Source organism: Sprattus sprattus (assembly GCF_963457725.1).
Source record: "Sprattus sprattus genome assembly, chromosome: 10".
In the NCBI taxonomy this organism is placed as follows: domain Eukaryota; kingdom Metazoa; phylum Chordata; class Actinopteri; order Clupeiformes; family Clupeidae; genus Sprattus; species Sprattus sprattus.
In genome coordinates this window covers 21577602-21592288 of record NC_137908.1, presented here as the reverse complement: position 1 = coordinate 21592288, position 14687 = coordinate 21577602, and the positions used below count along the sequence as shown (strand labels likewise).

The 14687-nt window shown below is 38.5% G+C and overlaps 1 protein-coding gene across 1 annotated transcript in view; it reads right to left on the bottom strand.

Annotated features, from left to right (window-relative positions):
• stab1 (stabilin 1) overlaps positions 1-14687 on the bottom strand; it is a gene marked incomplete at its 5' end in the record, with an annotated part of 62034 nt that overhangs the window by 7836 nt on the left and 39511 nt on the right. The window contains 18 exons of the mRNA XM_080846104.1: positions 110-243; positions 1254-1398; positions 2803-2993; positions 3353-3460; positions 3598-3702; positions 5453-5602; positions 9546-9744; positions 9828-9884; positions 9985-10131; positions 10240-10326; positions 10432-10608; positions 11232-11291; positions 11370-11501; positions 11703-11849; positions 12077-12157; positions 12279-12326; positions 12582-12701; positions 13215-13286. Of these exons, the coding sequence (XP_080702230.1) occupies positions 110-243; positions 1254-1398; positions 2803-2993; positions 3353-3460; positions 3598-3702; positions 5453-5602; positions 9546-9744; positions 9828-9884; positions 9985-10131; positions 10240-10326; positions 10432-10608; positions 11232-11291; positions 11370-11501; positions 11703-11849; positions 12077-12157; positions 12279-12326; positions 12582-12701; positions 13215-13286 (2160 nt within the window). The remainder of the gene's footprint in view (positions 1-109; positions 244-1253; positions 1399-2802; positions 2994-3352; positions 3461-3597; positions 3703-5452; positions 5603-9545; positions 9745-9827; positions 9885-9984; positions 10132-10239; positions 10327-10431; positions 10609-11231; positions 11292-11369; positions 11502-11702; positions 11850-12076; positions 12158-12278; positions 12327-12581; positions 12702-13214; positions 13287-14687) is intronic.

Below are 14687 nucleotides of genomic sequence, written 5' to 3'. Positions count from 1 at the left end.
TTGCTGACTGAATTATTTTGGTGTTTCTAGATAACCTGAGATTACCATGTGCCCTGGTTTTTACAATTTTCCACCTTGAGTCTATGTTACAATTATTTGACAGTTTCACCTGCTGGGCATCAGACAACTGACTGAATGTGGCAAGCATGGCACCCTCAGCCTGGCAGGCTGCCTCTGCAGAGGTGAAGTTCATCTTGTACTTTCCAACTGGAGATCTCAAGTGAAACACTCCAGCTGTTTTGGCTAAAACCAACACAAAGGTTATTCAGATCACTGAGCATTAAATTAACAGGAAAATGACTAAATTCTCTTTACATTTCAGATGTACTGTGTATTTGGAGTGGAAAAAAACTGAACTACTACCACCGAAACTGAACCTTTTGACTAGTGTGAAGCCCCATAATTTGCCTTCAAATCATTTTGAATCCTTCTTGAAATGATGTGATAGATTTTCCACACTGTGTGTTTGCACTAGTTTGCACTCTCGACTCGGGAATATCCCAATCCAACAATCCCATTGCAATGTCTGTGTCAACTCTCCCCCAAGCAACAACAAAAGATGCCTATACACTATGGCAATGGTTTCAATATTCATTACTCTGCTAAACAGACAAGACCTTAGTTACTCTCCAGCAGGAGCACTCAAGCTACTCTACACAATACATCACACAAATGCCCAGTAAAACCATCTAAATTAGAAGGTATAGAATAACACCAAACTGTCAAACATAGTGCTTCACTGTTATTGTTTACTTTAGGAACCCTAAAAGGAAATAGAAACCTGTACAGATGAAAACAGTGGCAAAAAAATGGATGACATTTTAGAGCTCTCCATTTTCTGAAATGAGACTTTCAGGTCAGCTCATGGTTTTTTAAGTGGAGCTGAACTTTTGTACATTGGACAGAAACTGACTATTAAAATAATATTTTGTCCAGTGTTAAAAAACATTATTTATAGTACATTATATACTGGGAGTCATTTGTACATTACATTGTGAATGTAACAGCGGTTATGGTCATATATGCTTCGACTCATCATGAGAAATAGGAAAGTTTAATAGTCTCTAAATCTTTGCTTAAATACAGAATAATATTTTCCACACTGAAAACTCATTTTTGTTCAAGTGCTTCATTTGAGTGCACAAACACCCTACATTCCTGATAAAATACAGAAATCCTGAACCTCTCGAATGGATATCTGATGACTTCTCCTATCTTGAACATTCTGCCAAAGCCATGACTACAGGTCTTACTGTGGAAATGCAGGTCCTTGCAGGAAGCTCTAGGATGACATCCTCCATTGTCTTCCAGACATCGGTCAACAGGTGGTACTGCCTTCTCCAGGCACTGAAGGCCATCTCCTACATAACCAGTATTGCACTGGCATCCTCTCTCATTCTGGAATGCAAGGGTGCAATTCAGTATTTTCCTTGTCTTTAAACAGAAACACATTTCAAGAAAATGACATGGCATCAGGGCTGTAAAATCCTGAACTGCCTGTTTATGTTTAATTTAGCTGCTATGTCTATATGACTGCATGAAAGTCGGATGAGACAACATCTTGAAACTAAATTGTATGAGAGCTGTAAAATACAAACCCATTTTTTTGCAAAACTAGTTATTTTGTTTCTGGATAATGACAAGAATGATTTCAATGGGTGCTATTCCATTGTTAAAAACCTCTGTTTCTTATTTGATTGTGATCTGAAACATGTTAAAGCAAAGTATTCATGACTTTATCTCCAGCAGGGTTGACTATTGCAATGATCTCACTGGCCTTCCTAAAAAGACTATTAAACAGCTCTTACGAAAACCAAAAGAATTGACCACATTACTCCAATACTTAAGTCCTTACTGGTTTCCTGTAAGTCACAGCATTGACTTTAAAGTACCGCTGCTTGTCATTAAATAGGACAGGACCAAATTTCCACTCAGATATTTTTCAGCAATAACTGCCAGATCTCTCAGATCTCTGGTGAGCAATCTGTTGGTAATGCTTACTGTCAGAACATGGTGAAGCAGATTTTAGCTGCTATGCTGCTCAGTTCTTGAACCAACTTCCTGATGATATTAAATGTGCTCCAACTTTTTTCAAATCTTGACTTCATCCAGCTGTTTTTGTTAACTGATTGAATGTACTCTACTTTTTATGTGTTTACTTTTTATGTATTCATCTTGTAAATCTATTTTATCATAGATTACCTTTCATAATGCGCTTTACAGTTTTAATTTCATATTTTTCTATGTTCATTATTATTCGTAAAGCACTTTGAATTACCAATGTGTATGAATTGTGCTATATAAATAAAATTGCCTTGCCTTGCCTTGCCTTGCCTTGCCTTATATCGACACTCCCCAAATCAAATGACCATTTAGTAACATTCATAAAGTAACCATGTTGTTTTCAGTATGTTAGTCTTATATAGTATTGAGAGAGACTATATTTTGCCACAGTAGTTTCTGAGCTATTGTTTATAAAGAAATTATATTCATAATGATTCATTTCTTGGTTGTTACATTGGTTTTGGATCATACTTCCCACTTATTACCATGATACTACCCACTTATCACAAAGCTGTTAAGTAAAGTGAAGTCCTTTGGTACAGGTCTGACAAAGCAGAAAAATCACCTTTTTAAAGAGGAATCATTTTTGGACAGAAACAAATAGACAATATTTTAAGGCAGTACATGTCTCCAGTGATGTAAACTGTGTAAACTGATGTTAAATATTGTACTGGACTTTTAATTCAGCCTTACATAAATCACTAGAGTTTAAAATATAAATAAGTCAAGGTTTCTCACCGGCCCTGTGTACACGCACGTTGCAAAATCACTGCAGCCACCATTGTTCTCTGTGCATCTGTCGATGGGGGAGCAGTCATTGCCGTCACCAGAGTAGCCTAATTTGCACAAGCAGGTGACGTTGAGGCCAACCTGCAGACAGTCTGCGTGTTGGTGGCAGCCTCCGTTGTATTCACTGCAGAAGTCAGGAGCTGCAAAGACAACAGGAGGACCAGCACTGATTTCAGCCGGCAATTCTTGATGGAAAGCACTTCCTATAATTTGTGTACATAATGTACATTCTCTAGTATAGTTTATAGTATAAATGTTTTATACAGAGAACAACATACTCATCTTATCTGTTTTAATGTCGTTTGACAAGTTGCCATTATATGCTGTACCAAATATGAACATTTTAAATGAGGCAGTGCATTCCAATAAGCCCAAGAAACTTAATGCTGGTCATAAAAAAAACCCTCTATTTTGGCATATTTTATTGTATTCACCAGGGATGCTGCCATAGATGAGGATGAATGCAAAATGTGTGATATTAAGGTTGCTGTACACTAACCTGTGCAATTCAGACCATCTCCTTCAAAGGGATTCTGACATTCACACTGGTTGCCAAGAAGGCACACAGCATTTGGATGACAGCCTGGGGAGCAGACTGGCTTGCTCTCTATCAGAAACATTTAATCAGGGGGGGTTGGTCAGTTCAAGAAAAATAATACTCTGTAGATATCCACCTAGTTTAATGCCAGGTAACATAATGTCTTGAATGCGCACTGATGAATTGTGTTTTGAGTTATCCATTACCCAGTTTTAATTCACAGTAGTTTCCAGTCCAGCCCTCGTCACAGAAACAGTTTCCACTGCCATCCATGCCATCATCACACTTGCCATGTGCTTCGCATTTGCATGCTGCAAAAAACACAGTCAGCTCATTCATCATGCCGTCACATTGCAAACGTCCTTGCATAGAGTATAATTAACATAAATCACAAATGATTGTACTGTACTGTCTGTCCTATTTGGTGTGTAAAATATCACCCATTCCAGTTTACCATCGCTAGACAACATGTTGCTTAGTAGTTTCCCTACAGTATATGGAAGGTGATAGGGCAACCAATTGCAATGTTTGCCCTGGTATAGTGTCAATGGGCTTTTAGGGTATCTACACCTCTATGACGTATGTACATATTTGTCACTGACAGATGTGGCTGGGTAGGATAAAAGCCAGATTATCATGATGAAAGGCTGTGGTTTAGTGCAATCCTATGAAACTATATCTCATTTAGATATGCTGTCAGGACTTCCACCTGAGTGGAGTCCAAACCTGTGGCTGTGTTCCCAGCTTCCTGTCTGTTCCTCTAGTGAATGCACATGTGTTTTTTTTGCCATGTTTTTTTTTTTGGTTTACAGACTCTATGTGCTTCTGACCCCGCCCCTCACGTGCTACCTATGTTTATTTGTTGGTAGGTGGGTGGGTAGATGGGTTCAACTTTACTGTCATTGTGCAGAGTACAGATACAAGGTAAATTATATGCAGTTACCATCTAGAGCATCAGTGAGGCTATATCTTACAGTATATACAGTGTTATTGACAGTGGAAAGCAAACAAATAGTTAATATATTCAATTTGTTATGCATTAGAATTGGGAAGGGGAGTGAATATAAGGGTTGTATGTCCAGTAAAGACAGAACATTTATATGAAAAACCACAATCACAAAAGAATGAAAGGGGGCAGTGCAACCTCCACGGGATCGTGGCAAATGTGACGGATGTGACGGTGTTGGCAATATCCCAAAAGTGCTAGAAATAGAAGTAGGTCCTAATTGTATCTTCTGCTTTTGAATCATGTTTGCCTAAAGATTTCATGTTTTGAAGGTTTTTTCTCTATCTATGTAAGTGCACATATCCAGCTTTCTCAGATGGATAGAATTAGCATTAAGGTGCAGTCCATACCTTGTCTTAGTACTACCAAAGTGGACCTATTGGAAGACTAGAATAATAATAACAAATAGGTCCTCTTAAAAGCAAGTCATCTAAGTAGTATTGACATCCATTACACTTAAAGCATGGAGCATTTGGTAACACTTAAATCCTTGAATTAAACAAATGGACAGATAATCAATTTTTCGTGTTGCCTAAATTGGGGAGGTTAGGCTGCTTATTGCACACAATAAATGAAAACTGTCAACTCATTTTGAATATTGTTTCATTAATCATAAAAAAAAAAAAATTGGGGGGGAAAATGTAAGTTAATTGAATAACTTCCCTATGAGACCATATGTCAACATCGAAAAAGAACCATATTACTACATGCAGGGAATTATTTTGTTTATGTCAATTCTGGGACCTTTAGTCCCTGCCAGTTAACCTGTCAACTTGACAATTTGTAAGCCTTAGTTTTATATGCTGATATTTATATGATGAAATATGTCTAACAAGAACATCACAATTAAAATACTTTTATCTACATACAATTATCTTATTACTTATAGAAATGTATTAAAAATAACAATACTGTTCATCCATTTACTGAAATATCCCTGCTCCAAACTTCAAAACTTTAACATAAAGGTTTTCTGCTTATATTTCAAAATCGTGTTCTTCCACAGAATCCCCTGTGTCCCCTACTTTCAATACTAGAGAAAAAGAGATAAATACCTGTGCAATTAGAACCATAGTGGTTGGCGACACACAGTTCACAGGCTGAACCTTTGAAACCAGGGTGGCATTTACATGAGCCTGTGCCTGAACGTCCATCGTGACAGTCCCCATGTGCACCACAGGGGGCCTCCAGACCTCCAGGACAAACTGCAACACAAAAAAACAGCACAACATAACTGTGTATCCAGTACAAAAAGCTCATGGTGTATATTAAAATATCTGTAAGATTTCCTTTAGTCTAGACCAGTAAGTAAAACTAGCATGTAGTTTGAGTTAGCCAAAAGTCTTTATCAACCGTGGCTGTTTCAACAGCTGTACAATGTTTAGGGTTTTTATAACAAGATAGTCTGTGATGTCACAGTCCCTATTCACCCATTTCTTTACTCATACAAACTCAGTCTCTATAGAATTGATGGCAAGTTAGTAATCAACAATCATTTGTAAGTAAGTAATCTACATTTATAAAGCAAATTTTAGGAACTACATCAGCTGTACCAAGGTGCCATAAAACAATACTACTACTATGACTACTCCTACTAAGACTAATAATTGTTTGTAGTTATACACAGTAAAACATGTTAATTTCTTGTGCTATTGGTTGGGGATTTCCCACAGCAGCCAAACCCCTTACTGTCACATACAAGTTCTCATACCCATACAACAATGTACCTCAAGTATTAAAACATAACACTATGCACTACAATCATTATGCCGATACTTAACAATATCAACAACAACAACAACAAAAAAGCCTTCATGAGATTTTCACTGGCCTTGTCAAGTGGGTATAGGACTGGGTGTTATATTGATATATTTTTAAATGATATATAGGATGAGACATTACTGTTTAAACAGATACAGTTTGATGTCGCGTTGCATAACCTGCTTCTTCTGTGCTTCGAAAAAATCAGGTGCTCTTTTAATGACACGATAATGTTTCCCAATAGGGCCAGGGGACGATGCAGCCTTTGCAGAACGCACACGCTCTTGATGATCTCCTCATCTAAATCATCAATGTGCGTACTAGACCCTATCCCTATAAAATAACCTAAATAAATTAATAAACGAGACACTACTTATTAGTTACAAACAATTCTCTTATGTCAGGATATGTACCACAATCCTTCAAAATAGCTCTCAAAAAACATAACCTTCATCCTGATAACCTGGCCAATTACAGACCTATACTAAATCTCCCTTTCCTGTCAAAAAGAAAATGTAGGCCCTAAACATTTGAGAAATATACTATCCAGCCGTCTACTCAACAGATTTGAAAGACTTATTCATCTAAATAATATTACCAAAGTCAGAAAAGTGGTATACATTCAAGATGCAGAAAAACAAATCCACGCATTTATGACTTCATGACTTAACTACTGCAATGCTCTCCTGTCTGGATGTAGCAACTAAAGAGCCTCAAACTGATGCAGAACGCTGCTGCTTGCACACTTACTTAAACTAAAACTTTCACCAGTACTTGTCTCTCTGCACTTGTTCTTTGTCAAAAATATAATTGATTTCTAAGATTCAAAGCTTTGCCCACCAAGATACCTTCGTTCCCAGGGTGGTGGTCTTCATGTAATTCCAAGATTATCAAAAAGCACAATATGAGGTAGACTAAGACTAAAAACATTCCTCTTTAGTGCATCCTATGGTTAGGAATAACTAGTGCAGTGCCCGTAGGAATTATGCATTCTGTAGTGTTAGCAGACGTAGGTGTAGGCTAGCTGTTGTTCAGGGCAGAACTGGGAGGATAACATGACGACGTGGCCCGACATAATTTACAGCGAGAATTGCGCGTATTTCATGGACTCCATAGCAACAGATGGGAAAGCAATGTACAATCTGAAAGCCTCCGAGGCTTATCAATATAAGCTACCATTTGTAGCGGCCACTCTTGCGTTGTGATTTTGATTGGCACCCAGCCGTTTATTCATACACTCTGACAGGTTTAATGAACACAGAGCAAAGGCGATCACACACAGTATCTTCCGAATGACAGCCTCTCCCAGCCAGGATAAATGCAGACTGAGGTTTATAATATTGCAATAATGAGAAAACAAAGTCTACACACAAATTACAACAGATTCATCGGGACACATCTGAAAACCTCTCTCATTGCGTCAGTAGATGCATGAACGCATGGTCACTGGTCTAGGCTTACCATCAACATTGAATAGAAAGCTAACTCTTATACAAATACATCAAACTACAATATACTACTTAACATGGTAGTGAGAGTTGGTTACATGCCAGGCCCATACGCATCAGCTGGGGTAACATCTATGACAACGACTGTTCTATGACTATGACATCATTCACGTCGCGCGGGTCCGCTACACAGTGCCTCACTACAGTGCCTACCGCAAACGGTAAAATACAAATATCTCGCGAACTATGAATTCAAAAATCTTCAAAATCAAGGATGCACAGGTTCATGACATGCGTAAGCTATACGCCCTAGACAGACTTTGATGGATTACTATTCCCTGTCTGTTAGATGACTGTACAACTCTAGACATTACTTTGAAACTTAATATAAAGAAGCTTAAAAATAAACGAAACGAAATCAATCACTGCCTTAAGATTACCTGAGCAAAAGTCTGTATCTGTTCACCAAGAAGAATTTGAATGCGGACCTCCTTATCGTATCCAACGCTATTCTGAACTTTGAGTGAAGGCAGGATAGTTTAATACTGTTAGGCGTATATTGTTTGATTGTGACGTCACTACCCATAGTGCCGACGGGACGGGAAACGATAACCCATTGTTTCCTATGGGAAACGGTAAAATACAAATATCTCGCGAACTATAAATTCAAAAATCTTCAAAATCAAGGATGCACAGGTTCATGACATGCGTAAGCTACATGCGAAATCTCATAACTAACGGAACTACCGTCAGGGAGATACGCCCTAGACAGACAGACAGACACATAGAGATTCCTGGATTTATAGATAGATGCATCAAGATCCAGCACCCATCACAACACACTTCCCATACACCATGCTGGGCAACCTCTCCTTCTACCTCTTCATATTGTGCTTTAGTGTTGATACCGATGAAGTGGCCATATGACTTGTTGTTCTCTTTGCATGCCTAAGGTGACCAGGATCCATTTCCCAGTGTATTGCCTTACCATAATCTGGGTTAGTCCCCCCGGAGGCCCTCCCATCCCCAACCCCTTCTTTTACCCTAATCTGGGTTAGTTATCACGGGGGGCCCTCCCATCCCTTAACCCCTTCTCTTACCCTAATCTGGGTTAGTAAACACGGGGTACCCTCCCATCCTCAACCCCTTCTCTTACCCTAATCTGGGTTAGTAAACACGGGGTACCCTCCCATCCTCAACCCCTTCTCTTACCCTAATCTGGTTTAGTAAACATGGGGGGCCCTCCCATCCCTTAACCCCTTCTCTTACCATAATCTGGGTTGTATCCTATTCCTACCCTTACCCTTACCCAGGTCAACCCGTACTCCAGAGGGGGTCATGTTTTATCTTTTCCCTCCTGCAACCCCCCAACCTTTTCTGACTCTCTACCGGGGAGGCGCCAAACAGATTGTCCCCTCAGGTGGTTCAAGCTCTGGATATCTGCTGAGCCTGCTGTGATAGCTCCTCACATGGGCCTCAGCAGGCGTTGGAGGATTAGGGGGTATCCTTATATATCCCACTGTAATAGAGCTGTACCTGCCACATGAGGATATCGGTTTATTCCTTGTAGAAGCACTTCTGACAAACATGGCTCTACATTGCTATTTGCCATCCCTGTGATCTTATTTGATGCATTCATAATTTCAATTTTTTTTTGTCTAAAACTTTTCACTAAAGCTTCACCAACTTCATTCAAGCTCAGCCCATTCAGTGTCTTTGATCACACCATTAAACTGTTTGCCGAAATGTGCATACAGTACATTACACCTGCTGATTTTGCTTTCAAACTACAGGTCAAACTACTCTTTTGGGAGAATGTGAGTGATTTCTATAATGCCGGTAGCCCATGTTTCTCATGATGTGGGATTGCGTAATGTGCCATGATTTTACATGAGAATATATATTCAACACATAACCACATTATTATAGGTTTTCTCACCATGGCAGTTCATTCCATAGTGGTTTTTACAGCAGCGAAATGTCCATTCTGTCACCTTGCACTCCCGTCTACAGCCAAACCTTGATAAACTATGGTCCAAATCCAAAATGCTGAAAAAACCTGGCCTTGGATAAAGTCCTTGGAAACCTGTTGGCCTTTGATAATGTCTTTGGAATCCTAAGCATGATGATGTTTTCCCCTGTTGGAACAAAAAAATAAAACAGAAATGAAACCTTGAAACCTAGACCAGATCCACCAATGAAACACTGACGGTAAGCTCACCATGTCCTGTGAGAATAATGGGCACATGGGTGGTCTGAAACAGCTTCCACACCGTCCCTAGGTGAAAAACATTTTTAGTGTATTTATATACTTAATTTTTATTTTATTAACATATTTAAAAAAATATTGTTTTGCTTAACAGTTGATAATATCTTACCTTTAATTGCTTTTCACCTAAACCATCACAGCGAGCTCCAAGATTAGGTGGTTCGAGAAGCTGGTCAATCCCATAAGCAATACCCCCATCAAACACCAGGTGGCGTTCCATAATTTTGGCCTCGTTCGTGTTGATCAGCAATTTCCCCTTCAGGACAAAAGGCATTGCAATTGTTTGCTTCCGTGCTGAACAGTTTTGTATCAGGGTGAGAGGAAAATAAACAACACAAAGAGAGTTCATTCGGACAAAACTCACAATTTTAGTTTTGTCGCAGCTGATGGATATAGATGATGTCCCATACATAGAGCGCATTTCTTGTGTGGGCAGACTAACTGCCACTGTCTGTGGAGGTACACAAGAGTTCAGCATCCATAGACTATTACTATAGACTAAAGACTATGACTACTTTTTTTAATCATTCAATGTTTTGCAAAAGCAGTCACTTACTGAGGTGTCTCGAACCATGTGTGCTTTCATGAAGGCCTCCAATTTATCCCGATGATCCTCACTGTAGAGCCAAGTCTTTCTTTCCGCAGACAGGGAGTTCAAGGCCTCATCCGAGGGCCAGAACATTGTGAAAGGCTGCAGCACTTTGTTCTCCACCAAAGTAACAAGGTTTGTGTCCTTACACACCACACACAAGATTGTTATTAACATATATAAAAGACTTTTCCCTTTAGACTGACCTATTAAATAGCATACATATTTCTACCAACCAAAATATAACTTAAATTGACTGAAAATAAACAGCTACAACACCAAATTTGATTTGATGGTGTCAACTACAGACTTTAGCAGATGTTTTCATCCAAAGCAATTTACCAATTGAATTTAATCTGGGAATCTTAACAACTACAAAAATAAATTTGACATAATCTTAACTTTTTCAAACATTGATATGTAATGTACTCTATGCAATTTATATGTGTGTGCACATTCTATGTGTGTGAGTGGTCGGTATGTTCTACCTAGTCCTTATGTTCACATGTTTGTATAATTAAGTATATGTATGTTTATGTGTGAATTGATACATCCTACATGTATGGCAATGACCGACATACAGAAAATGAGAGATCTCTAGACAGAATTCAATAAGATTCAGAGAGAGAATTTGGTTGAAATTCAAATGTACAAAAATGTACCCAGTCACATTTACATTTAGTCATTTAGCAGACGTGTTTGTCCAAAGCAACGTACATGGAAGAGAACAGTCAAGCTACGAGCAATAAAGACCAAGTGTCACTTACTTTTAGCAGTTTACTGAATTGGCTGTAACCATATGCCTCTGCCGCTGATGTCACGTTCAACTAAACAAAATAAAAGCAGGGTTAAAGGGAGAATGATTTCATGCGATCAACCAAGATGGCTAATTAGAGATCACATACCGGTGGGGATATCACTGCTTTTGTACTCAAATCGTATGGGATTAGGATTTTGTCAAGGAAATGAATGACTCCATTTGAGCTGAGATGGTCACTCTCAATTATTTTTGCATCTTCATTAAGGTACAGGACTCCCTGTAAAAATTACAAATAGAATATAGATGATAAGAGCACAACTGGCCCTGAATCTGTCTGACAAGAAAATAATAAATTATTTTTTTTAAATGCCTGTCTCATTACAAGATCTTATTAAACTATCTAAGTCAATTCAAGAGTTACGTTTTAAATTCAAGAGTTACGTTTTTAATTCTGCAAGAGGACAGCTGGATAAGTTACCTTTTTGACACTGAACTTCAGTTCATGCCCAGATGCAGCAACTACTGTGTCTATGGACTTCAGATCAGAGAGTGTAAGCTCCTCACAGCCCACTATATGGTACCTCAACAAGTCAGGAGCTCGACTTGCATTGAACCAGGCTGTAATCTGCCAGAGTAATATAGTATGATCAGATCGATGTGAGGTTCACTGTTAAGGGCAATCAACATCACTCATACACATGGAAATAGAAGTATTTTGGGGCATGACACAAAATATGAACAATTTAAAGGGCATCCTTGAATAAGGAAAATATGGGAAGTATAAACCATGAATAGCAAGTCTGTGAGCTTTTTAACTGATAAATGAATCCATGCATAAAAAAGTAGCCTTACTGTTGAGTTTTCAATGTAATCTCTGTGTGGTACAAAGACTGTTAGAGGTCCTTTTGAGTACATATCTCTGATCTTAGCAGTCTGCAAAAACATATATATGTAAAAGAAGTTAATGGTTTCTGAAACGGTTTTGATTTTCACTGTAATTTTTCATAATACTACCAACCAGTTGTCTTTTATTTCAGTTTAAATGTGGACTCACTCTCAACTCACTGCGGAACCAACTGGCAGCTGGAAGATGTAGTAGCTCCTGCAACAATCATTTCTCAATGTAATTACATTTATATTTACTCATTTCTCAATGTAATTACATTTATATTTACTCATTTCTCAATGATATTACATTTGCATTAAGTCATTCTCAATGTCATTGAATTTACATTAACTCATTCTCAATGTTATTACATTTACTCATTTGCCAGATGCTTTTAAATAGGAACAGCGTAAATTCACAAAAAGTGACACATCCTGTTACATATATGGTGAGATAAAGACTGATACTCACACGGGAAATGCTTCCTGCACAATTGACACCATCTCCCCTGTAGCCAAGGTAACAGGTGCAGTTGTTTTCCCCTGGACCAGTATGCCTACACCTGGCATTGATGTTACAGCCTCCATTATCCTTAGAGAGAGCAATACACCAACAACTAGGTTAAGCAGTACTTAATAAAACAACCAATGGTGATGTACAATAGAGAAATGAGAAAAGACATGTGACTTTTTAAAATGTTCTGTGGCCTGTACAAACACATCGGTCAATCACTGAACAAAAAGATTTAACAGCATTTTATTCCACACCACACTTCTGTGAAGCACATTCAGTTCAGATAAATAAGGGTCATAATTTAGGTGCCAAAAAACATTGATTGGTGGAGGGCCTTGTCATTTATTGTTGTGGCAAATTTGGTGAATTCCTCTTTCCATTCCACTAGTAACAGGAAATGTGGCATCAACTGAAGAATGTGACTTGTGGACAGACAACAACATGTTGCAAAAATAATCTGGCAAGAAGACACTATATCTAACTATTCTGGTACTTGCAGTGGCATTGATTTCTTTGTAAATGACTATGAGCTTGTGACAGGGTTGTTCTCTCACATTATTATAACAGAAGAGAAGAAATTAAAGTTCTGACCTTCCAGCAGGGGTTTTGTGGGGTGCACACGACTCCATCTCCACTGTAGCCAACTTTACAAATACATGCATGCTGTAAAAAGGTCACATTTATTAAGAAACCAACAGTATTATGACACAGCAGCATTCACAAGCCAGTAACTGACACATCATAGCAGCATTATTTTAGGATACAGTGCTGCCAGGAGAGAGCACAAGCACACATCTCTCTGTACATATCAGTACATCTGTCTGAATCTTGATTTTGTTTTGTAAGAATGTGTTATTTACTGCATGAAAAGAGGTGTATCTGGAAAAAATCGGACTAAGAAAACATCCACCAAAAGGTATTCATATGTCTGCAGACCTCTGTTATGTTGTTATGCGCGGACCTTCAACATCTGAAAACTTCAGAATGATGCTATTAGGCAGAGGTTTTCAGCAGGTATTCTGCCTGACCACAGTCGTAAGGCGAAGGGTTGGCCTTTCAAATGCTAATAACAGTCAATGTTTTGGGTGGGGCTGGGTACTTTAGCCTGCCCATCTTGAGTTAATGTGCTTTGTAGTGATGGCGTTGTTTCACTCTAGCATTTTTTTTTTCAGTTTTGCCGAAAAGGTGGATTTCAGTTGTCCTCTTCTCTATTAATTAAAGGCACCCAGTGCAACTTTATAGGCTTGAGACTCGAAAAATAAACCTTCAATTTCTAGTCTTTTTTACACCTAGTAAGTTTCAATAACTCCATACCATTACATATCGACATTCAAGGAGCAATGATGAGACGTCGTTGTGTGGTCAGAACTGATAGAAAATCGTAAACAACAACAATCGCCGGTGGGCAGAGGCCATTTTTCCATTGACTGGAATCCTGCTTTATTTATTGGTGGCACCAATAAATAAAGATTTGGGGAAAAAATGGCGGCGATTGTTGTTGTTTACGATTTTCAGTTCTCACCACACAACGACGTCTCATCTTTGCTCCTTGAATGTCGATATGTAATGGTATGGAGTTATTGAAAGTTACTACGTGTAAAACAGACTAGAAATTGAATGTTTATTTTTAAGCCTCGAAAGTTGCACTGGGTGCCTTTAAGAAGCATTGCGGTGAACCAATGCTCTGCCCATATGATGACTAAAATAATCAATACACCTTTGTGTTTAAACTGTGTTGAGATATTTATGATTGGAATGATGGTGGCCTCTTTGTGAAGCACATTTAGTAAGCTGGGGCATGATAAACGAACATGATAAAGTAGCCTGCTTTCAGGGAGTGAGTTTAATGCATCTGTTTCATTATTGATTCATGTAAATGCCAGAGCACTGTTGATACAAACTGTACTCAAACGTTGTAAAGCATACAAATGATGAAAGCCATTATTTTCATTCCGATAGCCAAACTATCTGATAGCCCAACTCGTTTTTCATCCATCTCACATTTTTTTTGTCTTTATATCTATCTCTCAGTCTACTCTCTGACACTCCATTTCTCTGCATCAC